Source organism: Dufourea novaeangliae, unplaced genomic scaffold (assembly GCF_001272555.1).
Source record: "Dufourea novaeangliae isolate 0120121106 unplaced genomic scaffold, ASM127255v1 scaffold113, whole genome shotgun sequence".
NCBI classification, from domain to species: Eukaryota; Metazoa; Arthropoda; class Insecta; order Hymenoptera; family Halictidae; genus Dufourea; species Dufourea novaeangliae.
The window spans coordinates 671,510-698,739 of record NW_015373986.1 but is presented as its reverse complement, the minus strand read 5'-3'; the positions used below and the strand labels follow the sequence as shown (position 1 = coordinate 698,739).

At 42.0% G+C, this 27,230-nt stretch overlaps 1 protein-coding gene across 1 annotated transcript; it reads left to right on the top strand.

Moving 5' to 3' along the window:
* The first annotated feature begins 735 nt into the window (after nt 1-735).
* LOC107187356 (patched domain-containing protein 3) lies at nt 736-27,230 on the top strand. Its single transcript, XM_015575433.1, has 10 exons — nt 736-746; nt 15,805-16,081; nt 16,678-16,888; nt 17,021-17,206; nt 17,629-17,972; nt 20,574-20,774; nt 21,163-21,294; nt 23,009-23,014; nt 24,304-24,617; nt 25,489-27,230. Exons 2-10 carry the CDS (start codon nt 15,805-15,807, stop codon nt 26,932-26,934), a joined length of 3,117 nt encoding a protein of 1,038 aa, XP_015430919.1. The 5' UTR covers nt 736-746; the 3' UTR covers nt 26,935-27,230.

Genomic DNA, 27,230 nt, shown 5'->3' with positions numbered 1-27,230 from the left:
AAAAACAAGTTCCACAAACTACGCTTCAAAGCTTATTGCTTTCCAATGAAAGAAAAGAAAACCATATGTGTATATAGGTTATATAGGTAATTTATTTTCAACCTCTCCGGCCTTGAAAAGGAACTTTGTTATCACTCCCATCCACACACTTTTATTTTACATATTTTATTTAACCTTCTCTTATGAATATTACACCCCTAACCTTATTGCCTCCTTTTCCCTAATATTCCTGTCTATTCCTCTCAACCATCCTGTTATCCTCCCATTTGTTGTCCCTTCTAATACTAAAAGAAAACTGTATACATAAATACAATGTTAAAACATTTCTGTTTCCCATTTGTCACACCATACTGCGCAGTATCAACAGAGAGAAAAACTACGAAATTCGTTGGAGGTCGAAAAAAATGTTCGAAGAGCAGGGTGGTCGGCCGGCCGAGTTCCACCGACGACTGTCGAGAGGGCACGAGCGTCGCTGATTGTCGCGTGGCCGGTGGCTAGTAGGGGGAGCGACGACGCGGCGCGGCAGTTCAGTTTGAATCCAGCATTTCACGGGAGTGAACGTTCCCCGGGATACCTCGTTCACGAATTCATCGATAATGACACGCCGGTGTCCGAGACAGTGCAGGTGAAAAACCGACGGGTGCACTTTTCATCGACGAGACAGTGGTGTGTAAACCGGAAGTGAGCTGTCACGTTGGAACTCGTCTGCCGAACGGTCTTCGAAGCGGAGCTTTCGACGAGCCAAGGTCAGAGATTTACCTTCCTTCTTTGAACTAGCTCAAAACAATGAGAACATTTTATCAAAATTTAATTTTTAACGTAAAATTAATTTAACACAAACAGTATTAATTTCTACGTTGAGTCGTTGTTGGTGGTTTGTCGTGGACGATTGTTTTTTCGTTGTTTTGAGCTACTCGAGACCGGGGACAATCGCGTGCTGGTCTTTAACGCGTTGACTGAGTAATGTTACACTGGTAGGATGATAAGGTTGTGTTGCGTTGAGTGTGAGAATGTGATTATTGTCGAGTTCCGGATTGTTATGCATTTCTGTGCGTGGGCTTGCTTTGTGTTGTTGTAGAGGGTACTTGACGAATGATTGTAAACGATATTGTGTGATATATTTGTTGTAAAATATTTAGCGATCACCACTTAGGGTGGTCTTAACGTTCTTAGATGGAAATTAGAAGGACATGATGAATCGACATAATTGTTTACGATGCAGATTTATTTGCTAGATTTTAAAACTTTAAATTTTCCACAGATTGATCATTGTGTTAGTTTCGCCAGGAACTTGCAATCTGGCATCAAAAACAAACGTCGGTTGACGGTTTAACGACTCTGCGAGTCTCTCTCTGGTCACTAGACAATTTAACAAATTACAGGAAGCTTCTTTATTGCCGCGGGGGACTCTCTAGTATTCATCTAACTGCAAAGCTCTGCGAGTTTTTGTTTCGTTTGTTATTGTTAAACTTGTTCATGTTTGCGCAAACATAGGGACCTCTTTATCTGGATTGTATTGGGGACAAATTAACCATGTTCGAAATTTTTGAGGATATATCGCTTCACTAGGATGGAAATTAACGTGCATAAAAAGTGATAGTAGAAAAGTTCAAAGAATTCAAAGTGAAAGTTACTGCCAGGCTAATAGTATACGAGTCTAATGTAGAAGGAAAAGTATTGTTCTGCAAAACAATGTGGTCAGTATTGGTCAGAATTTATTTATAAAATACTGAGTTACTATTTTGTTAATTATGAGCACTGAATAGTTTGTCAAGGCATTCACATTCCAAAAAAAAAAAAACGATTTCTTTCACTTTCTCCAAAATAGATTCCTGATCAACGAAGACGTCACAGAAACTGCATAATGCGGATATAAAATACCTTGACATCCTGTTCGGGAGATCCTTTATGGGAACTCCAATATCCGCATAAATATCTGCCAGTGTATTACTCACCGGCAGACTCGATATTTAAACCTAAAGTCTTCTGAGCGAAAAAATTGTAAACCGTCTTCACCGTATAATAATTTAATGACTGTTTTTTTTTTAACCGGTTTAATGAGGTTTGTAGTTAGTATCAATCGTACACTACCTGAACAGTGGATATGTTTGGGTTGGTTTAATAAAGTTTGAGGTTTGTAACTGAATAATGATTTTTTTTTCGACTAGTTTGATGAGGTTGGAAGTCTGAGGTTTGTGTCCATCGTACAATAATTCAACAGTGAGTATGTTTGGGTTGGTTTGATAAGGTTTGAAGTTTTTGTATATTATATGTATGTATATTATATGTACCATATAGTAATGTATCAGTGGCTTATTTCTGCGGTTGGTTTGATGAGGTTTGAATTGACTCGTCCAACTGCGCGCGGTCGCCTTTTGTCCGAGCAGTGGTTGGATCGAAGAAGCGAGCCACTCGGTTAATACGTCGAAAGTATCATCGTTGTCATTACCTTTAATGCGGCCGATTGTTCTTGTTATACCGCGACGGTGTGCCCGTTGAATGTGCGCCGCGGCGGCCGGTCAATCAACCGCCGGTGTTTGTACCCCCATCGGACATCCCGTAACAAACTGTTGACCTCGGCGCAGAGGGGAATTACGGAGAATCGTCGTTGGTTCACGACGGATCATCATCGAAGGGGGACGGTTCGCTCTCTATTTTTAACGTTTACCGAACGTCGTGGAACGTTTCCACTTATCGGCTCGTTGTACCCTAGATCACCGCCATCTTTTTTGTACTCTAATTGTGAATGTTTTTAGTATATCGCTAACAAGGGAACTTTGGTACTCTGGAGGTTCCGATTTTTCTTAAACATCGGAGGTATGTAGGGGTCATTAATAGAAAGATGGACAGTTTTTTGTTTTCGATGATTTTCGGTTCTTTGGGGTGAAAACACTCCTTGAAGGTTAATGCGTCCTTTCCTAGTCTTTTGTATATCTTGAAAACTAGTAGATATTCAAAAATTGTTGATACGAAAATTTAGTGGATTCTTAGGCTTTATGCAAGTGTACAACAAAATTGGTAAATATTTGCTTTCTAAATAAATAAATAAATAAATATACAAAAGATTTGTCAACAATTTTATTACACAGTTTTATAGACCATAAGAAGTCATTAAAGTTTCATTGCAACTTTTTTTATATATCTACTATAGTTTTCAAGATATATGTATAGAGAAATAGGAAAGGACATATTAACCTTTAGGGGGGGGGGTTTCACCCTGAATTTAAAAAAAATTTGAAATTTTGTAGTAGCGAAGTTTGTCGAACGGAATTGTGATTTAGTGAATCTCGACTGCAAGTAGCACCGTTTAATACAGCGATCAATCGGAATCAACGAACAGTGCTTTCACAACAAATCGTCGATAATCGTGAACCGTAAAACCGTCCCGGCGGCCGTTACACATTCGCGTTAAACGACGCATAAATTTTCGTCCAACGCTCTCGTAAATCTCGCGGAACGACTCGGAATTGTTAGAAAGTCCTCGAACGTTATCGGGAATATTGTTGGAAATTTGACTTCGCTGCAGGTTTGTCCACAAATTGTCGTTTATTTTTCGTTTTTCGAACCGGAAGCGATATATCGGAGCTGTTGCTGTATCCCGAGACAGAATAATATCGCTACAGAGAAAGAAAAAGACGGCGCCTCGCTAGGGTATTAATATCTTTTTTTTTAGTAGTTGTAGTAATAATGTTTCTTTAATAGGGGAAGGCTTCGGAGGATGAAGGTTATGTTACAGATATTAAGTCTGTAGTAAATTGATGTTAAAAAAGTTAGTAGCAACATACGTCCTTCATGCTCGTTAAGATAAAGAAGGTGAATAGGGTGAGATAAGGTGAAGTATGGTACTATGTGAAAGAATACGATGTACCAAGAAAATGTAAGTTTTCAGAAAACTGTTACATAACCTCTCTTTATCTTCTGAAGCCTTCAGTTCATACTGGAATTTTGAACCAATTTGTCCACCAATAAATAGACTGCAAATTTTCTGTATTTATCTTGTAAGAAAAATTCTCTAAAGTTATTGAAATTTTTAATACAGTTCACCTAGATTTGTAGTTTCCATCAAACCTTATGGTAACCTTAAAATTTTGCATGTTTTGGGATTGAATTATTGCATATAAAAATTGCTCATGTATCTTTAGTTAAATGAGTTAGAGATGCTGGAAATACACTACAACTACAAAATTGATGGAGGATGTACATATTCAGATAAAAACGTAGCTAGCGGCAGCAAAATCGTAAAAAGACATAACGCGATGGAACTTTCTCCGAGAGGCTGATAAAAGTGGCCCGTTTGCGTGAAACGGGGAGGCAAGTGGGAATCGTGTAACGCGGTTTAAACCGATCGAATCGATTTACATAAACGTTGCTCGCACGCCCGGTTTGCATAATCGGGTTACGCTGAATCTGTAATAGTAATCGCACCCGGATATCCGGATATTCGCGACTTCGGGACCGTTTTCGGGACGTAGGAGAGCGTGACTTCAACGTTCTGTCCCGTGACTGGGTCACATATGTCGATCAATAAATCCTAATTAGGATCAGACCGATTAAAAGTCGTTCACAGTAGTTGTCGTTGCCATAGACTCTCAATCAATGTCATAATTAGTTTACTTTGTATAGTGTTATTTTAATAGTAATACAATCTTTATTTTAAAAAATTTTTAATGTTTCAAATTTCGGATCTTTCAAATTTTGGATGTTTCAAATTTTGTAATAATCAAATTTGTGACGTCTCAAAATTTTGATATATGAAAATTTTCGGTTTCTCAAATTGTTGCGTTATTAATATTGAATTCTCTGTCTCTGTGTTCTTTCACGTCATAGTCACCGTGTACCGTCTACTGAAGCTTAATTATTATTATTATTATTCATGTAACATGTGACATTTTATGCATTCTGTGGAGAATGTCCCACGTACGTATGTATAGTGAGGTCACGCGGACGACGGCACGCGCATAGAAAGGAACGAATCGCCGATTAATGGGTGACAATTTTATTCCCGTTTTACACCTTTGGTTACTTAAACGGTGGACACCTGGCTGGAACGGCGGCTGTCTGCCGTTTAATCAACGGTCAATTGACGCACGGTTTGTGTTTTGAGAAACAGCCACGCGACAGCCTTGTCCCGATTGTTCCACGGCTGACCCGTTGTCGATTTCGCAACCGGAGGATATCTAGGCAAAAAAAGGGCACGCGATTGTATAATTTTGCTGTGCTTATGCCTCGTAAATAGATTCTGTATCTGTCGCGAAGCTAGTGGTAGAACCAGATACTTAACTCTTTTTCTTCGTCAGTGATCCGTTGATCGGCCTAAACAACGTGAAAAATAACAACCACCTTAAAATGATTTCTTTACACTTTTTATTCTTCAGGCCTAGCAATCTATAGATGGATCAGTGATCTATGGATCAGTGATATATGGATCAATGATCTATGGATCAATGATCTATAGTCACTTTAAATTAAATTTTCACGTTTTTTATTCTTCAGGACTAGTAATCCATCGATGGTTCAATGATCTATCAATGGATCAGTGGTCTATCGATGTATCAGATACACTTTCAGCCGTAGATCCTTGAACGGTTCGTGTCAGTAAAGACTATGGATCGTTTTCTAAATAATTGCTGGTAGTGAGAGTTTATTTATTAATAATGACAATGCCAATTTAATGTTAAGATGTATAAAGTACATCGAGGGAATTTTAATGGAAGGGAATTAGCGAAACGACATTTCATGGAAGCTTGCGGAGAATTGTCGAGGATTTAGGGGAGGGATCGTTTCGTGTTAAAATGACCGGTGTAACACGCTTTGATGGGAATCTATTCGCTGAACTCGACTAGTTTTCCTTGTTAGAGAACGTGGCCGATAGTCACGAGAATTCGCTGATGTTTATGCGCTTGGTGTAACAGAATTGCTGGAATTTTAGTCGTACCGACGAGAAAAAGAATCGCAGTCTTTTCTCGAGAAACTTTATTACGCTCGTTGTTACCGCACTTTAGGAGCCACGGCTTAGCGATCCATTGCAAATTGAATCATATCCATTCACGTTTCTCGAAACTGTGTTCCGATCAGGAAATAGTAAAGTCACTGCTGGTTAATCGAGAGATCGAATGAAACTGTAAATTTCAAACCAATTTTCTATATTTGGATTCTATCTTTACTGTGTGTGATCATTTGTAACTTTCTAGTTACGTATACATATGTATTAGGTTGCTGCACAACTTCTGTCCAATTTTGATTAATATAATGTATTCATAAGAGGGTCAGAACGTTTCCAGTAACCTTAGGGGAAGATATAAGGACGTTTTAGAAGCGTTCTCACGAATTCTACTGCAATATACTGTGAAAATTATCTCAATTGATATGAAAAAATTGTAACGCTTATGGCCCTGAAAATATTCGACTCGAGGATACAATAACGTCTATTTTGGAACGTCATAACCTCGCTGCGGAAATCCAATATGGCGACCGTGAAGTTCATTTATAGCCTCAAAATCGAATAAAGTTTCTTTGGTAATTGAAAATTTCAAGTTCCATTTGATCAAACAGTAATTATGAAGTTAATGTGATCCTTCAATTTTCGTAATTTCTATTTAAATAAATTGAAGTTTAGTGTCTGTTGTTCCGTTATCGGAACGTTTATGTCTCCCTGTTGGTTTGGATGCGGGAGGTTCGACTATAGGATAACAAGACAGAATAGAAATATGATTTATTGTCTAACGTAACAGAACTCCCATTGTTATATAAAATGTGTTTCAAGCTATCGATCACTTCAGACCGAGTTTCGAGACTGCGTATACCCCGCAATCATGCGTTTTCGCATTCCCGCCACGTTGGATCGCGAGCTATGAAACGCGCGGTGAATCACGATCGCTGAGGGTATCGTGGATCGACAATATTTTTTGTGTAATTAATATGGCTCGTCTATTGTGTACCCGCGTAACCCATTGTCGCGTCTAATGCTCGTTACGTCTGTACGTATCTGATCCCTACACCGAATACAAAAGTATTTGTACCATTAGATTTTATGATATCAACCTTATAATAGTAAACAATATGCTTTTCGAAAACCCACTGGTCGATGAAAATTTTTATAACGTAATCTAAGAATCTAGAAAATTATTTTTAACAACTAACTGCGAGTAAATATTTTTTATTGCAAAATGTGTAATTATATATTGGTTACTATTGCCATAATAGTTAATTCTAACGATATAGTTATATATCGTATCTCAATTTCATCAAATACGAAAATGTTTTAATTAAGACATTCGACTAAATATTCGCCAGTCTGGTAACATCAATATCGATGAATAGAGAAGAAACGATCGATTGAGGGGGGATCATTTATTACAACAGTCACGTTGCTCGATTTGTCGTGACGTCAAAGCAAGCTGAAACCTGCGATCTATGACCGATTACAATCGCCTCGCTAAAAGAACCGAGTCGATTTATTTTCTTGCTCTGTCTCGTCGAACATAATAAAAAAAAACGACCAGCATAAAAATGTCACTGGACTGGCCATTCTTAAAAAAAAAAAAAAAGAATCAGTGACGTTTTTATGTGTATTTTTAGTCCAGGAGACATAATATACACGATTTTATAGAATAAAATGAGGTTGCGAATTAACTTCATGGTCGCCATATTGGATATCTGCTTCGAGGTTATGTTTCAAAAGAAAAATTATTATGTCCTTCGAGTGGAATGTTTTCAGGACTACATTCGTTAAAATTTTCTGTATTAATTCAGAGAATACACAAAGAATTCGTGACACTAATATTGAAAGACCGTACATATATTCTTCCTTACCGCAAATGGAATGCAATGTGCACTATTGGGTTGCCAGAAAAGCTCTGATACCTCCGAAAATCCCTTACATAGCAATTAAATTTATTAAATAATACGCTAAATATTATGCAATCAACCTTGGTAGTTCTATTGCCAGCTAACATACTGAATTATAATATTTTTTAGAAAGCAATATGGCGGCCGAATATTCGGCGTATATCACTCGGTACAAATCGTTACATAAATATGTACAGTCCACGAATAAATTACAGACAATTGTATGTTTTATATCAAGACAGTTGCAAAGCCGAAAGAAAGTCGATCCCAATTGGCGAGAAATGCAAAGTAACGCGTCGAGACCGTTTCAAAGTGTGCAATTAGCCTGATGGAAAGAGCGCGGTTTCTTGCTGTTCTCCTCCCCCCCCCCCCCCCCCCTCGATTGCCGCCAGGGAAAATAAGCTGGAAGCTTACGTAAATCGTTCGCCACCGTATCGATTTACCTCGGACTTGACTTCGTTTTTTGTCGGATCCTCGCGGAGAAAGGTTCCACAAGACGAATTTCGCAAGAAGCCGATAAGGAAATGCGACTCGAAAAGATCGAATTTTTACGGTGTATTGGTTTTGCGCAATATAGAGGGGAGTAATTATTTGTTTCGACTCGGTGATACTTTCGTTCGTATCGTTAACCTGTTGCATCTGGAATATTTCTTATTTTTTTCTGAATTTTTTATTGAAAAATCTCTCCCACTTCCCATGGAGGATTCATTGGAGTAGTGCATAATTCACGAAATTATTTAAAAAATAGGGGTTGATTCATTTTTATGTCTAATCAATCTGTTGAATCTAGAATGTTTTCTATTTCTGGCTGAATCGTGCTTTGAACACTTTCTTCTATTTCTCCTGGAATTTTCTTTGGCTGTAGGTTAGTGTGAAATTTCATATTATGCTTCACAAGATTCGAACCCACGTCAAAAATGATGATTTATCTCTTCTACGAATTCGTAGATTTACCTGGCCGCAGGTATACTCATCTCTCACGAAAATTGCCTGACCTGGGTAATGTCTCAGGTTTTCGGTCCATCCATCTTCAGTCTGATCATTTACATATTTTTCTGCATTCTGCAGGTATAAGATGCAGATTCACGAGTTTATAAATATCAGGATACTGTCCCAGTAGTAACAGTTTCAATGTCAGAAACCCAAGATAGGGTCAGTGATATCTGACAATTAAACTACAGACATTTATACTACAAAGTCAAAGTAGTTTTCTATTTTATCTAAAACCTGGTGGAATAGTAAGAAAATAACAAAAGTTCCCTTTGACTGCAGTTCCTGCAAATTAAATTAATTCCTGCAATTTCAAAATTCGATGAAATTTTAATTTTTCAATATTTCCATCTGAAACCATGAATTTGCACAAACTTCTGCTGTCTATAGGTGACAATCATCGCAAAATCTCATTAAGACACACCGTAATTAGGAATATACTGTATCTGGAGCAACCTAAAAAAAACTTGCAACGTAACACGGTTGACCAGGGGGGTTAGAGAGGTGTAGATATGCATGGTGAAGTTTTTCCACGAAACCACGAGGAAACCAAGTGTGTATCTCTCGCGCCTTTCACGCGGGCCCTGTTTTTGTTTAACCGATGGAGGAACTTGCTTCTGTATTATGAGCGGCTCGCCTTTCATTAATAAATCAAAACGTCGTAACAGGTGGCCGGCGAAAATTGACTCTCTCTGTTCTCCTCCTCCACGTTCTCGGTTCACCTGATCGTTATCGTTTGGAATAACGTTCATCAGGAACTACGTTACATGTAACCAACACATTGTTTAATAGAATACTAGTTCCTTACTTTACTTCCTTGCTATAATAACTCGTAATAGTGAACATCCAAAATTAAAAAAAAAATTAAATAGTGAAAGCATAACAACTTACTACGAGTTAATCAGCTACCAAACTACCAAGCTATTCGGTTACTAAGTTACTAATCAAGCTACTCCATTACGAAGTTACCAAGCTACTACGTTATTAAGCTATCAAACTACTGAGCTATCAAGCAACTAAGTTATGAAACTACCGAGCTACTAAGTAAACAAGTTACCAATTTATTAAGCTACCAAGTTACCAAGCTACTATGTTACCATGCTCCAAACTACTAAGCTAATGTAAAATTACTTCTAGATGATTGGTGTATACGAAGGCTCCGTCACTTACCTTCTAACGCTTGTGAACGGAGTGTATTAAATTCTTTCGTAGGCCACACGAACGAGATTATAAAACAGACCGGATAGCCGTTTTCCCGTTTCTTCGATTTTGAAAGAGCCACGCGCTACCGTATCGACGTTATTTCGTCACTCGTCCGTCGACGAAACTGGCGTCCCGTACACGCGGAGTTCGTTGAGCAACGAACAGGCACGCATACTTTCGTCTCGCGTAACGTCGATCCGCGCGAAATTCTTGCCTGAAATCACGTCGATACGTTCTCGGTTAATCGGCAGTTCTGTTATTCACACTTAGAGAACCTAAGTAGAATCGTTTATGGAATCGAAGTTCCGCGAATGATCTATCTGATGGCGATAGATTGCTATAGGGCACAGTGGGAATCGAATCTGCGGCGAAAAATACGTGAAAATTGTAAGAAGAATTTTTTGACTTTGGAATTTAAGTTCCGTTACGCTCCTCCTCTCGAGGTACTGTGGGCCATTTTCAAACTTTGGATTATCTCCAAAATTATAGGCCATATGGGAAAACTTTACTTCATGTTTTCGATTTGTTTTTTCATGTAGAATCAACCTGCGTATTTCTTTTTTATCATTTATAAGATGTTCACGTTGTTAAACCTATTTTGTTTATGGTACACCGTGGCCACTTTGAGTTTCTCTACAGGAATGTGTTAGTTTCTAATAGTTTCGCAGGTGGTCGGCTATGGTGCAAGCCGGCTTGGAATTCGTATGGCGCCTAAGAACGTACACGTACGGTTTACACAGAATCTGGCTGGAAGTGGCGAGGACGGGAGGAAAAATTGTGCCCCGACAGCTCGCGAGAGGCTGTTTACGTGCCTCTCGTCTGACCGCGATGGGGTTAAGAAACGATAACGTCTGACATACTGACTGTTTCGCAAGGGAACGCCAGTTGATTGCCGTTTTCCTCGGTTGTCCCCGGGTAAAACTACTAGGAACGTGACAAACGACCTTCCACCAATCTTATTCCACATTCTGCGCTGTTTTTTCTCCATTTTTTCATTCGAATACGCAATCCCTCGATCGGACATTTGAAAGTTTCTTCTATTTCGAAGTTGGAGAACGAACGTTGGATGTGTCCCAGTTGAAAATAAAATTCTGAGCCTAGTAGAGCTCTGTGTTATTGAAGAGTAACGCTGCGTATCCACATGAAAGAAACTTTCTGGGGTTGAAACTTAAGCTGCGTATCCACATGAGAGAAAAATTTCGGGATTGACCCTTAAGCTGCGTATCTACATGAGAGAACTTTCGGGGTTGACCCTTAAGCTGCGTATCTAGATGAGGGGAACTTCTAAGGTTAACCCTAATGCTGCGTTTCCACATATAAAGCACACTTCCGCGAATTATATTATTCGGAGTACTGCTAAATTATATTAGAGGGTACTGCTGCATATCCATGTGAGAAAACTCTTATATAAAAGTTGCATGTCTACCACACTTGTGCAAATAATACTCTCCAACGCGCATATGTACGCAGCGTGTAACTATAATCAAGCGATTCACGCGCAAACTGTTCAAACGAAAACATAAACCGTGACCAGGAGAGAATTTTCCAATTTCATTATTTATAAGCGAGGCACTTTCGTTCTTACCGGTCACGTGTGCCTCGTCGAATGTAACCGATTAGCTTTTGTAACCGAAAGGAGAAATTCCGTGTATATACGTATACGTTATCGGAAAAATGCAAATGTCTAGATGTACATACAATTCGAACCGCCGTGCCGTCAGAGTCGGTAATCTTCTCGTCTCCTCCAGTGTCATGCGGCACACGATGACAGGATGATTAGGTCAATTCCACCGTCCAGACGATTGTTCATCGGAATAGGAAGGAAACTCTGAATGAGTGTTTTCGCGTGGAATCGCACATTCGAGACTCGTCGTCCTCATTGCAGTTCGATAGACCCTTTTTCGCTGTCTCGACTAGAGTCCTTCGAGGTTATGTAACCGCTTCGAAGGGCAGTCATTGTACTTAACGACGGTTGGGAATTTCGGGAACAAGGACCGTTCACAGTGAAATTGACCGGTTGTTATTCTCGTTGGCGTACGTTCGTAGACGTGACCGGCATCGTTGATCCCCACTGTCGTCATTTCGGAATCGTGCGATCGGTAATTTAGACCGTGGATGTTTATGCAAATCTGACGATCTCAGACACCGTTTCGTGCGTTCGTTCGATTAAAAATTTAATGCAACCCTGCACCGCCAGTCTATAAAAAGGATTAGAATCGTTGATTATCATTCATTCTCTCGATCCGATTGCTCAATCAATAATTTCCATATACCGATCGCCGCGTTATCGATCGATGATAAATTTTCGTTAAGGAACAATGTTGACGTGATCGACTCGATCTTGTCGGAATTACGTAACTAGGGGAAATACTACGTAACTGGGTACATTGGTGATTGTTTAATTAGCACGATCGGTAGCGTTACTCAAACCCGTTACGATTTCGCGTGGCCGCGAACAAAAGGCTCTTGATCGTTACGCGAACATTATTCAATCGTCGAGGTTCGAATAACGAACGGGAGTGTGTGTGTGTGTGTGCGCGCGCGCGCACGTGAGCTTGGCTGTTACCCAATGACCGTTTACTTTCTCCACGATGGAGAAAGATCTCTGGCAGTGTCCTCGCCCCCCCTCTTCCCCCTTCTGGTGGTCCTCTGGCCTCTGAACCTCGCGAAAACCCACACGTCGGTCGTCATCCTTCTCGCAATACACACACGATCGGCCTCTCCGTCCAGGTGTGTAAAACCAGCTGGAATCGAGTGCAAGTGGTTTTAGAAAGTCGTTCGCGCTCGGATCCGCGTTCGGAGCCAATGTCCTTTCGTCGTACGACGCGCGGCCGAAGGAGTCTTTCGAGGTTTTGATGAAATCCGGAAATTCTTCGGAAGAATCTTCGGGAACTTGACGACACTCTTATACTAGTTGTACAACATAGAGACGTCATCTTCGGTTAGTATTTATTCGGTTGATCTATCTACAGTTTTCTTGGCTGACGAGCCTCGGGTTTTTGTTAAGATTAATCCATGGTAGGTGAAGCAAAGTCGACTCAAACTCCAGTCAAAGTTGGGTCAAAGTTCAGCCAATATACTCTTAAAGTTCAGCCAAAGATCAGTCAAAAGTTCAGTCAAGAGTTCAGTCAAAAGTTTAACTCAACATTAACTCAACTTTAACTAAACTGCAATCCAGCTTTGACTCAACTTTGACTCAACTCTGACTCAACTTTGGCCCGGTTTTAACTCAACTTTAACTCAGCTTTAACTCAGCTTTAACTCAGCTTTAACTCGACTTTAACTCGACTTTAACTCGACTTTAACTCGACTTTAACTCGACTTTAACTCGACTTTAACTCGACTTTAACTCGACTTTAACTCGACTTTAACTCGACTTTAACTCGACTTTAACTCGACTTTAACTCGACTTTAACTCGACTTTAACTCGACTTTAACTCGACTTTAACTCGACTTTAACTCGACTTTAACTCGACTTTAACTCGACTTTAACTCGACTTTAACTCGACTTTAACTCGACTTTAACTCGACTTTAACTCGACTTTAACTCGACTTTAACTCAACTTTAACTCGACTTTAACTCGACTTTAACTCGACTTTAATTCAACTTTAACTCAACTTTAGTTAAGATAGTTCTACGTTGGTCCAAGATCATCCAAGAATAAGATTGTTCTATACATATACATGTCCTGTTGGTATCCACTTTCATGAAAAGAGCCATACAATATATTGTAGAACTGACTAATAACGAATTATTAGAACGCAGCAAGTTACACTAGTAACCTAAAACGGGGCTAATACCACGAAACAGTGGATGAGCGTTAAGAGACCCTTTCCGGGATGACAGAGGATCCTGGATGCGGGCTTGTTGAGATCCCAAGAGATTGTTCCTTTGTGGACCGGGAACAGAAGCGGGAAGGAAAGGGATATTCCACTGAAAAATGAAACGGGTGTTCCCGATCGTTCACACAGTTGGCTCTCCAGTGGCTCGTTACTCGATCCCTCGTATCTCCGAACAGTAGCAACCCTTTTCAGTCTTGCCATGATCTTCATCGAGCGTACGTGTACAGTTCTGCAATAGAATATCATACTATAGATTGTTATTTGTGAAATCCCCAGAGATGTATTACACAGGCTGACAGACTTTATATTCTTTCGGGTTATCTATCGGGTTATCTTTATATTCTATCGGGCATTATGTTCCATGGATCGTGTTTTGCAATGTATACCCAGAAAAGATTACGAATATTTCCTCCCCCATCCAGTGGCCTCACGCAATCGCCCGCCCGAAATTAATAGTCAACAATGATCTCCTGTCGTGATTTCGGTATGCTGAACGCGCTCGTATTGTCGCGAGTCGCGGGGGATTCGGGTCAAGTCCGACCTCGCTTTTACAAAAGCGGTCTTCGATGACGTTAATCCGCGTTGTTTAGTCCCGTGGCCCGGCTAACCCACTTCTTGGCCTTGAAACGGAGCAGCCGCGACGACCTCTCGGGGTCGTGTTTCTCCTCTCTTCTGTTTTTTTTTTTTTTTTTGCGGAACCGAGAACTTTCCTTGAACCCGTTAGATAGGATAGTTTCACGTAAAAGGGCGGATGTCTGCGATTCCCGTCGTTAAAACGAGCCACCGGTTGCTCGCTAACAGGAGGAGGACGACAACGGATGCCTATGTTATTAAACTAATTGCGAGCGTGCTCTTTGACGAGCAATGTGCGTGAGTTGCGATATTTGTCACGGACCACACCACTGTCTCCTTAAGTTTCCCTCTTCCTGTTTCTGTGTGTCGCAATCATTAGGAAGTTTCGGATAGAGCCAGTGTTTGTTGCGTGATTCCATTTAATAGGAATGTCGACGATATCTACCCCCACTGATTTAAATTAATCGTACAATGGATGATCAAGTGTAGACGCAGCTTAACGTTCACAGTATTGATCCAATACATCAGCACTGATTATTGTATACACTTTATTTTGCGCTGGGAAGTCGATTCTCAATTTCTGGTCACGTGGATTCTAACATTACGAAAATTCCAAGTGTATACGCAGCTGAAGAGGGCCTTTGGTTATGAAGTTGTACCAGAATTAAAATCAATCTTCTATCTCTCAACATATAAAGTCTCTACCGCAGAGTTACTTTGCCCGTCAAAAGGATTCAAGTGTATACGTAGCTTTACACAGATTTTGTTTATCAAATTCTGTTAGTGTTAATTTGTCGTGTACGATGTCGATGATTTATCTTCATTCCACTATTGTATAACTGTCTAAGTGTATACGTGGCTTAAGTACGTACGTACAGTAATGCAGCTTAAGCGTGTACGCAGCTTAAGCACTACTTTCCACGACTCGATTGTCGACCCATCTATCCCAAGAAGCTAATGTCTAGACTAGAAGTTAACTCGGTGAAAGATCTGTAACCACTTTGTCTCCGTTTCTAATTACCCAAGTCGCAATAGCGAGCCCAGTCGACGAATGTACCTGCGTAAAAACTCGTGTTAATGTTACATCAGCCGGACTGTCAATTCCGTGGTTGCGATACATACACACACACAAATACACTAGTGCGTTGCTAGTACACAAATTTGCAACTACGGCGAAACGGTTGCTCCACTTCTGGCCGCCTAACTGGCTTTTTATTACACGCCATCCCAGGCTAGATGATAGTAATCGTACGGCCATAACCCCCCCCCCTCCTCTAGCGATGTTGACAGTTCCTCTGTTTCGAAAAACCAGCTAACAGGCTCGTTTCGTTCGCTACGTTTTTGCAGATGTGCAGCAATCTGACCTGCGTGGACGACTTCCTGAATCGGGCGTTCCACAAGCTGGGCCTCGTTGTGGGTCGTCATCCCGGCTACTTCGTGGTGATCCCGGTATTGTTGGCATTCATCTGCTTCACCGGATACCAGAGGATCCATTACGAGATCGATCCCGAGTACCTATTCTCGCCCACAAATGGACCGAGCAAAACAGAACGGGCGATCGTCGAGCAGTACTTCAAGGTCAACTACAGCCACTACTTCAGCCTGGGTCGCATCACCAGGCCAGGTGGGTGTTGAAAGGAATTCGAACTACTATAGGAATCCTATATTCTATTCCTAATTACCCTAACTGCTAGGTAGCTGATCCCTAAAACGTTCAATAGACATAATGTAGACATGATCCAGAGAATTGGCTTTGTCTAGGTTACCTGGTATTCAAAATGTTGGGACCAGTTAGTATTTGGTCCCTAAAACATCCAATAGACATAATGTAGATCCGAATTTTTGTTTAACTGCTACCTAAAATGTTTGAATGAGGACCATCAAGAAGATTAAAAGATGATCGTTTACGCGAACGTGGACCGTTTACTAGCTAAAGTTCAAGGAGAAAGTGCATCAAGCACCACGAGACAACGGCTTCAACCGTCCGCTTCCTTGTTTGCCTCGTCGGCCGTGTAATTTCGCGTTACACGCTCCTCCCCTTCGTACGAATTAACCTTGTTATTAACGATACGCGCTTTCTCGTTTCATTGAGTCGTCGCTAATTGACCCCTCAGCTCGACGATGTCGTCTCTCCCATCGCGGTTTAATTGTGCACCTCTTCCCAGCCGGACCGCCGTTTAGAAGAGAAACAAAACGGGATCCTTCACGTTCCGTTTTCAGGTCGTTTCGGTCACGTGATCATCACCTCGAAGGACGGGAACGATAATCTGCTGCGCGCCGATGTGTTCGACGAGCTGATCCAGCTGGACAAAGTGATCAAGTCCTCGGTAGCGACCTACGAAGGCGGGGTCTTCACCTACGATCAGATCTGCGCGAAATGGCTGGACGAATGCTTCAGCAACGACATCCTGAATCTTCATCACATCATTAAGTAAGCATCGGTGGTCTTAGGGAGAATCGAGATATGTAGTCCAGGTGTTTTTTTGGACCGTTTCTGGTGCTGGCTGCGCGTCTTTTGTTCCGTTTACATTTTGGGATCTAAGTAGTCGGTAGCATTTTTCAGGGATGTGGAGAAGAAGGAGCTGAACCTGACCTTCCCGGTGATGCTGAACCCCGTTTCCTGGGAGATTCACATGCTGCCGGTCTATTTTGGCGGGAGCGTGATCAACGAGGACCAGGAGATAGAGTCCGTGCCGTCGATGCAGCTCGCTTACTTCCTGGCAGCTGAGAATTCACGTCAGGATGCAATGTAGGTCCACTTTCCTAAATCAGGGAACTAAGTTATTGAACTATAGAAGCCTATCTTCAGTGGATTGTGGATGTTTATGATGACGATCTGAGTGGAAAGAATGTAGAGACAATTTGGATTGGGGATACCCTATTATTCAGATACCCCAATACACAGTGCTACGTCCTTATGATCTCCTTATAGTCACCTCATCATTCTGAGGCCTTTACTTTCAGCCTTATAACTCATTTAAACATTAGAGCTACCTATCCCTTAGAAGGGGATTACATTAGAGCTATCTATCCCCATAGGAAGGGATCACATTAGACCTACCTCCGTAGGTAGCCTGTGTTTTTCATGCCCAGATGTCCTCTAAACGCCACAACCCCACAGTCCAATCATCAATCTGACTATTCACCGGACTTTTTTCGTTCTCCAATCAGCGGCGCAGCTTGGGAGGAGGCGTTCCTCGAGGCAGTGAGGAAGGTCGAGGAAGGAGGCGTGTTCAAGCACATTGCCACTGCAAGGTTCGCCTCCAGGACCCTGGAGTTGGAGCTAGAAGAGAATACAAAGACGATAGTGCCGTATTTCTCGAGCACGTTCATCCTGATGGCGTTGTTCTCCGTGGTCACCTGCATGATGACTGATTGGGTACGCAGCAAGCCTTGGTTGGGGCTTCTTGGCAATGTATCAGCGGCTATGGCCACTGTGGCCGCGTTCGGCTTATGCATCTACCTGGGCGTGGACTTTATAGGTCTGAATCTGGCTGCACCTTTCCTTATGATCGGTGAGTGGACACTTTACTTGACGAGCTGAACACTTAAAGAACCTCTAGAACTCTGGAGCATTTGGGTAAATAAGGTTCTCCGCGGTTCGAATCATCCTAGACCTTAAATTGATGAGACCAGATGACTCATCTAACTAATGTACCTCAAACATTATTCAGACCCCGTTCGGAGAAGATAATTCCCTAGGAAATACGCGTAGCGCGTTCGTTAGCGGTCCGATTCACGTTCCATTCACAGAACCCATGGAAGTAGCGATCATCATTCATCAGGAATCCAGCTCTCGATCGATTTATCAGGAAAAACCGTGAACGTCGGTCTGATTAGCATTTTCAGATTCCTCTTTACTGTGCTGTCGCGTTGTTTAGCCAGTCACAACTTCTTCCTCTCCTGTCTCTTAATTCCTCATTTTTGCTGATATTTGGATCCTCAGGGTGGTACCATCCCTTAATGTGTCTTCCCATATTTTCTTTTATATCTTGAAAAGTATTGTACACATAAAAAAACTGTTGCAATCAAAACTTAATGGGTTTTTATACTCTGTAGAACTGTGCAATAAAATGGTGAAAAATTTGTTTTTTAAATAAATAAATATATGAACAAACAAATTTTTAACAATTTCATTACACACTTTCATAGATCACAAGGATCCAATGCATTTTTATTTTAACAATTTTTGTATATCTACTGTAGCTTTCAAGATATACAGGAAAACAAGAAAGGAAATATTAACATTTAGGGGTGGTTTCACCCTGAAGACGCGAATATCAGCAAAAACGAAAAATTGCCCAATGCTTCTGTCAATACCCCTACAAAGTGAAGGTTAAAAAATAAATTGAAATTTACGGGGTACCGAAGTTCCCTTTTTAGACCCTAACCCCATGTCCTACTTCTGGACTATTACTTTGCCACATGCGCAAAGAGGTTAGGTCGGGAACATCAGTGGAGGAAATGTTCATTGATGATCCGTATACGCTGTTTGTACAACAGAAATTCCGATCGAAAGCGAATCGACGGTACGATTTCGCAACGGCGATCCAGTCGAACGTAGCCGGGCGCAATCATCGACGGTAATGAAGCGACTTTGGTCGGCCGCGTGCGCAGGCGAGCGCGACGAAAGGAAAAGAGGGCCTACGGAGAGACAGACTTCCGCTTTTCACGTAAATCACCGTACAGTCGATGGTGATCCGTTCGTGTGCTCGCTCGATCGAGTCGACACAAGAGAGGCCTGGAAAATTTCGCAAGACGAGATATTTCGTCAGCGATCGGTTGCGTCGCGACGTTTAACCGACACGCACGATCGCTGACCGGACCTAACGAATCGGAGGCACCGTACCGAACTAGACAATTTTTTTTCATTCGACAAAATTGGACTCTTCCGAAAGTCTCGATAGATTTGTAACGGAGACTGGGGTGGGCGGTGCGATCGCAAAAGGGGTTATGTTACATGAAAAATTAAGTCGGAAATATAGAATAACGGTTTTTTCGTATAATTATTCGTTACCAAAATAATCCAATTTGAACGTTTACTTAATATAGATGTATTCATGTTGACAATAAGTAGAAATGGAATGCAATGGTCAGACCGATTATATAACCTAACCTATACATACAATAACGAATTGCCTTAATATGGAGTAGTATTGCTACACCACCACCACAATTGTATCAAGACTTTTGCGCTGATCCAATAATGTTCAGCAGTGATCCTGTATCAAGTTAAGGCAGTGGCGTCGTTGATCTGTTGATTCTTCCTGGTGTCACGAGAAATTCGATTGTCCGGCGAGGAAGGCTTCCGGTGGTCGTCCTTGCTTGTAATTGAATAAACGACAACCGGGCGTTTATTAGCCCGTAAATCACCGTCCAAATCTAGACAGGGTGAATCACGAATCAACCGACCATTCTGATTCACTGCGCGCGCGAGCGCGAGCGATAAGTGCCGCCTCGTTACCACGATAATGGCACCGCCTGTCGTTTCTGTTTGCGAGACGACGAATCGTTTATTTAATTATAACACACAGCCGACTACCAAGGGTACCCCGAAAATTTCGTTTTTTTTTTAAACTACACGAGTTTGTAGGAGGACAATATTCAATTCTACAGAGTGAAACCACCCCTTAAACCTTGACATGTACTTTCCTATTTTCTTGCGAATCTAGAAAATTACAGTAGATATAAAAAAAAATTGTTGCAATGAAAGTTTAAAGGGTCCTTATGCTCTATAAAAGTGTGTAATGAAACTGTTCAAAACTTATTTTTAAAATAAACAAATAAATAAACAAATTTTTTTAAATTTCACTGCACAGTATTGTAGGATATAAAAAATCCGTAATCTTTCATCGCAACAGTTTTTTCATAACTACTATAATATGCGAGATATACAGAAAAACAGGAAAGGACATATTAAGGGGTGATTTCACTTGGAGAACCGAATATCACCGAAAACGAGGAATTTCCCAATAAATCTATCAGTGAACAGATTTTATCGATTTAACGGTTGTTGTTACTTCTGATTGAATCCAATAACTTTGAGCTTTATGGTTGGCTGATATGAATGAAGAAAAATTTTCATTTAACGTTATGGCTCTATTGTTTGCTCGTAGGAATCGGTATCGACGACACGTTCGTGATGCTGGCTGCCTGGAGACGGACCAGTATCATGAAACCGGTACCGGAGCGGATGGCCGCGATGCTCAGCGAGGCAGCTGTCTCGATTACGATCACATCTCTGACCGACATGATATCGTTTTTCATCGGGATTCTTTCGCCGTTCCCCTCGGTGCAGATCTTCTGCATTTATTCGGGTGAGTTTCTGGGATTACCCTCAAAAGCATCAATCCCTGAAAAATTTTTCTCCACTTGGTGTTCTGTCGGAAAGTCTGATGCCAAGTGAAAGTCGACTAGTATACATTTGAATTGATCTGTACATTGGAGACCTAACCAGATATAGTTAACTAATTACAGGTCTGATTAATATAGGGGGAAAAAGAATGGGGGTCCATTTTGGATCTATTATGATACTATGTTTTATTGTAGAATTCATTCTTGTACTTAAAAATAGGAAAAATGAAGTTCCTTTTGATGTACGTTCAATTGGACTATCAGACTGGACACTTAACTTCCAACCCTTTTTGTCTTGTAATTTTCAATTTCTTGCATTTTTTGATCATTGGAGTTGTTATGTCTGTCCAGGATTCGCTGTGGTCTTCACCTTCGTCTTCCATCTGACATTTTTCACCGGCTGCGTGGCCATCAGCGGTTACTGCGAGCAGAAGAACCTCCACAGCGTGGTGTGCTGTAAGGTGCAGCCTCTTTCAAAATCCTGTAAGTACTTTTACTTTGTTCCCCTTACAAAAATTTCATCATTTTTACACCATCCGATACCCTACAAAAATCAGCGTTAAATTTCTTGAGAATGATAAAAGTGGACTAAAATGGATGGTAGTCAAAAAGGGTTCCACATAAGACCTTTCACCTAACAAGAAAAGGTATTCGATCGTGACGTTTTGCGTGTGCCTAGACCTCTATGTGTATATCTAGGCAGCAAAGACGATGCGTAAACAATTAGGCGAAAGAAAGCCGCAGAAAGAAAATTGCGAAGTAGAGCGGAACGGTGAAAAAGAAATCGAAAAAAAATTCGTGTATCCTCTTTCTAATCCGCCGTTACCCTAACAGTGGGCACCTTCAATATCCCACTTGTCTTTGAAGATACAAAAAAAAAATATGAGGGAAAAGTATTATTTGGCTAGAAGGAAGAAATAAAAAAGATATTTTTTTTAAATAGGACTACATATATTTATTAGCATGGCGTAATAGTTAAGATCAAGACCAATCCAACGACCTATAATAGAATGACCTTCATATGACCGTGAGTGTGAAAAATCCACAAATATACGAGAGTAGATTTAAACAATAAAATAACTATGATACAGAGATTAGTGCAAAAATGTGTCCAAGTTGATGGACATCACTTCGAGCATTTGTTAAAATAAATTGTCTGCAAATCAAAAGCAAACGAGATATTAACGGTGCCACTTCAGATGGGACACCCTGTATATACTTGCCTCTAGGGGTAATTACCGACCGAGCGCTCTACAATGCCCTCTAGGGCCAGAAATTCGAAAACTGGACTGGATACCGTTACACACTCGCTTTCGTACGTTACGTAACCAGTTAAAGAATATTATTCGTCAGTAAAAGTGAGATGAAGAGAAGATCCCCGTTCATTTCGGTTACTACATCCCGATGTAACCGTATACAAACACTCGTAACCACGCTGAAATACACATACGAATGGAAGAGGGAACGTTCAACGGTCGAAGAAGACGTTACCCGGAACACTTTCACGGGGCCTCGAACGTATCGTTCGGCGTGTTTTTATTTGAACTTTCATTTATTTTCCGTGGCAAGGTGTACTTTCTACGGTGGAACGGGCAGGGACCCTCCGAACGCGCATTATCCTCGAATCGAGGCGCGTTCACTTTGCCCCTTTTTCGCGTGTACGGTTACTCTCGATTTTGTGAAAGGAGACGATGCGTACTCGGCGGCAATTGGGTTGCGGATTTTCATATGAATACACCTTTTTATCGGGCTTCTTTTCAAGAACTGTTCTACAGAGATGTACAGCACCTCTTAAAAATTGTGGACTGAAAAAAATGTTGGATTAAATGTTCATTAACAGGGTTAGGTGGGATTTAGGATAATTTTATAAACAGGGGTAGGTGGGATTTAGGATAACTTTATTAACAGGGTTAGGTGGGATTTAGGGTAATTTTTACAGTTTGACATACTGGAAAGAATTTATTGGGTACTGTGGCTGCCCAAAGTTTCTGGTCAAACTGTAATTTTAACGTATAGATATATACAGGGTGTTCCAAAAAGGGGTTCGTAACTTCTACGGTAGATACTACTCGTCAAATGATAAAAGGAAGTCCTGACAAACATAGGTGGAAAATTTTTCGAGTTTAAGAGACTCCTGAACTTTTAGGTTATTTTTACATAAAAATACGAGATTCTCGACGATACTACTTTCTGTTAGTGAAACGTTTTTTTAAATAAATGTTAATACATCGAATTTTTTCAAGAGCTTTAACCTAAAATTGCTTTAACCAATCCATCCGACCGATTAAAAAAGGCAAATGGCACATTCTAAAAATACAAATAAGCTTTGTGAAAGGGGGAATAACTAGATAGTTCTATCTTTAGAAATTCATTTTGCAATCCATTTCGCCCGAGAAAGCCGGAAGATCTCGTTAAGTCATCGTTATCGAATTGCTCCCTGTGATCTATAGATCCCCAGGCAGCTCGATGTGTCCCGTTACACGCGAATTACCACGCGTCCCACCGTGTCGAGGTTACGTAAGGACGATTTTCGGAGTTACGATCGTAAACACCAATTACCAAGCAGGATCCATACACGATCTCCGGGAAAAGTCGCGTGGAATCTGGATCCAAGCGTCATCGACTTTCTCTCGGTCCCCCGATGTCGTCACACACGCCTTTCCCCTCCTAAGTGTCCATATGTACATCTAACGAAAAAGAAAAAAAATATTCGAGATCTCCCCGTTATGTCAGGTACAAGCCCGGTGCGTGTTACGTTCGAGCATATAGTTAATTCGTTAGATCACTGTGGTCGTGTTATGTAATCGGTGGGTCGCTGGACTTTCTCCGTGCGTGGACACATTAGAGATGGGCAAATCTCATTATCTAGATAAAGAGTCTCGAATAACGAATAAACGATAAAAGAAGTTGTTCGCCATTTCGAATCGATTAAACGTGGAAATACAGTAAATCCTCGATGAGTATTCGAAGGCTTCTCGGCACTGAACATTAAATATTTCATAAACTAATTGCCATATGCGGTTGAAACAAATATTGTTGGCTTCAGAATTCCAATCACTGTACTAAGTCTCATTAAAAAGTCATTGTACACCTGGGGAGCCTTCTAACACTCATCGAGGAATTACTGCACCAATTTGAATGTTGCCGTTTCATTATGTATCATTCGAATAAAATTGTGCCCAAGTCTGGGACTACCTGGCTATGTCATCTCTCTGTGATTCAACGATTTAAACGACAAAAAAAAAACGTGAAACTGATCAGGGGACAGTTAAAGACCTTCAAGGTACTGTCTGCGTGACGCGCCTGCTAATACTATTGTCTGTTAGCACGTGACATTGTAGGAACAATCAGGCTCATTGGCAATCTTTGTTCTCACACCAGCAAGATGATTTCATCTTTTGTTTTCCCGCCTGGCACTTTCGGTTCCACAGTCTTATATACTCGATGAATCACTGACGAATCGGTGGACAATGATGCTATCTCGAATTTCAGCGCATCGATCCTGGATCTACAGGGCACTTTGTACTGGAGGAGTGGACCCGGATGATCCGTACAATCCGGTGGATAATCCAGAACACGGATGTATGAGCTGGTTCCGTGACTATCTGGCAGGTGCGCTAAACTGTCGACCCATCAAGGTCATCGTGATCCTGATATTCGCCTGTTACCTGGCTGGTGCAATCTACGGGCTGACGACTCTTCAAGAAGGCTTGGATCGTCGCAAGCTTTCCAAGAACGACTCTTACTCGATAACATTCTACGACCGACAGGATTATTACTTCCGGGAATTTCCGTACAGGATACAGGTACGCAGTAGATTACTTGTCTTGTTGTCTCAGACGACAGTAGAGGGTTGCTTCGATCCTCTAGGATAGCTTCAAGGACGTTGTGTACAGAATGTAGGATAGTTTATCGTTCGAAGAAGAGATTTGGCCCGGGCCAAGACCACATCAATGGATTACCTGTTCCAGGAAGTTGCCACCTCTGCTAACTAGCTTTTAGCCTTGTATCCATCTAGGGGCCCTAAAGTTAACCCCAGAAGGATTAAGTCGCCTCGTGGCCTTGATCTCCAGGAAATTGTAAAAGGTTGAGGCGCGTGGATGGACGAACGGGGGACGAAAGCCTTTCATCCGGGAATCGCGCGCAACCCTCGGTTACGACGGCTCTCGTGACACATAGCACCGGCCACCTCGCAATTATGTCACGTTCGCGCTCGTTCGATACGTCGTCCACAAAACAGCTTTCTCTCGGTGTACAGACGTCTCGGAATTGAAGAAAAGTGACGGGGGACGATTGCGTCAGACGATCCTTTCTCGACACTTGGCACTGCGATCTGGGATACCTCTGGAAAAACCCCGTCTGATACAGTCATTCGAAACTATGAAATGACGATAAAGACGATGGGGAACAAGAGCATATCCCAAATATAGGGTATCGCAATATAGGGTTATTAATACATTGGGTATTCCAAAAGAAGGTATCCCAAAATAGGGTATCCGAAGATAGGTTTATTAATACATAGGGTATCCCAATATGTACAGGGTTAGCAATTCATATGGTATCCCAAAATAGGGCTATCAATAGATAGGGTATCCCGAAAACAGGGTTATCAAAACATAAGGTATGCTAACATAGGGTCTTCGAAGATCCTTACGTTCCTTCACCGTTATGTTCCAGGTGGTAGTGAGTGGGCAGTACGACTACAGTAACCCTGTGATTCAGCAGCAAATGGAGAACCTGACGAGATCCCTCGAAGCGAGTAGCTACATCAGTAGCGCGCCAATATTTACCGAGAGTTGGCTAAGAAGCTTCCTGCGGTATGTGAACAACAGCGAGCTAAACGAGACCAACATCACCGACGAGAAGAGCTTCATGAAGACGTTGAAGGATACCTGGCTGTATCCTATAAGTAGCCTGTCCCTGGACGTGAAGCTCGACGACGCTGAGGAGCACATTATAGCGAGTAGATTCATGATCCAGGCGGTGAACGTAAGCGGTACCAATCAGGAGAAGGACATGGTGAAGGAGCTTCGCAGGATCTGCACCGAGTCTCCGTTGAATGCTAGTGTCTTCCACCCGTACTTCGTCTTTTTCGATCAGTTCGAGTTGGTTAAGCCGACCAGCATTCAGTGTATGGTGTTCGGGGCCCTGATCATGATGTTGATCAGTTTCCTCTTTATACCGAACGTTCTGTGCTGCCTCTGGGTGGCTTTCTGTATCATTTCAATTGAACTGGGGGTAGCCGGTTACATGTCTCTCTGGGACGTTAATCTGGACAGTATATCCATGATCAATCTGATCATGTGCATAGGGTTCAGCGTGGACTTCACCGCCCATATCTGTTACGCCTACATGAGCTCCAAACAGAAAACACCAGAAGACAGAGTCCGAGAGAGTCTCTACAGCCTTGGACTACCAATAGTGCAGGGTGCCGCGTCCACAATTTTGGGCTTGGTAGCCCTGGTCCTAGCTGGAACGTATATATTCATGGTGTTCTTCAAAATGGTCTTCCTAGTGATCTTCATAGGCGCCATGCATGGCATGTTCCTCTTACCTGTGCTTCTATCATTATTCGGTCCCTCCGCACCCGCGGACGACAAGACAGAGGATGTGAAGATTCAGGATGATCTAGCTTCCAAGCTCCAGCAACCCTACGTGATTCCACACCCTAGTCTTTCTTACTATCACCGCACGGGAATCGCCAAAAGTCTACAGGGCAGCCCAGCAACAAGTCTGGCTGCTTTCGAAGAAAGAGACCCTGGCCTAGGGACCAGTGAGGACAGCAACTCGACCGAGAGCAGCTCTTCCCAGAGTAGAAGACGAGAGGGTCAATTGGAGCAAGAGAACCACACGCGTCACGAGGTCTGGAGACGATCCATAGGGGTTCTATACGGTATGTCCCAGTTCCAAACAGCTGCACATCCAGTCTCCCCGCCACCTGACTACGCTGGCGCTCTGCAAGAACTTCAGGCTGACCAGGATCGTCGCGCCGTTCGAACGGTGCCCTTCGTCGGACCTTATCCCGCGCATCGACCAACGAATCACAGAGATCACAGGAGAAGCAGATCCTATCACAATATCCATCACTCGTCGAGGTACTTGACTGATCCCCGGTATCCTTAAAGGATCCGGTTACCAGTGACTATGCACGCAGCCGGCAGAGCCGGGAGAAACTTTGTTTCCCGCGGACTTTCGCCTCTTTCGACTGACCAGGAGAGTCTGGTCGCTCTGGGGAAGCGAATGGAGGCCAAGTTCCCCGGCTCTCTCCGCGGAATCACCGAGGGGCTTCGAGAACTTTGAAAGAGGATTTCCTTTCTGGAGAACTTTTGGCTTCTAGCTAGGATGAGGTCAAAGGGGCTCGAGGAATTTGAAGACTACTAAGGCTCGATCGCCGAGCACGCGTGTACCGGACCATCGAA

What these genes read in the sequence shown, in the direction of transcription:
- LOC107187356 (XM_015575433.1), top strand. Translation starts at nt 15,805, where the DNA reads ATGTGCAGCAATCTGACCTGCGTGGACGACTTCCTGAATCGGGCGTTC. An exon ending in GATCTTCTGCATTTATTCGG is followed by an intron (nt 20,775 to 21,162) that starts GTGAGTTTCTGG and finishes ATGTCTGTCCAG; the next exon opens with GATTCGCTGTGGTCTTCACC. An exon ending in AATTTCCGTACAGGATACAG is followed by an intron (nt 24,618 to 25,488) that starts GTACGCAGTAGA and finishes GTTATGTTCCAG; the next exon opens with GTGGTAGTGAGTGGGCAGTA.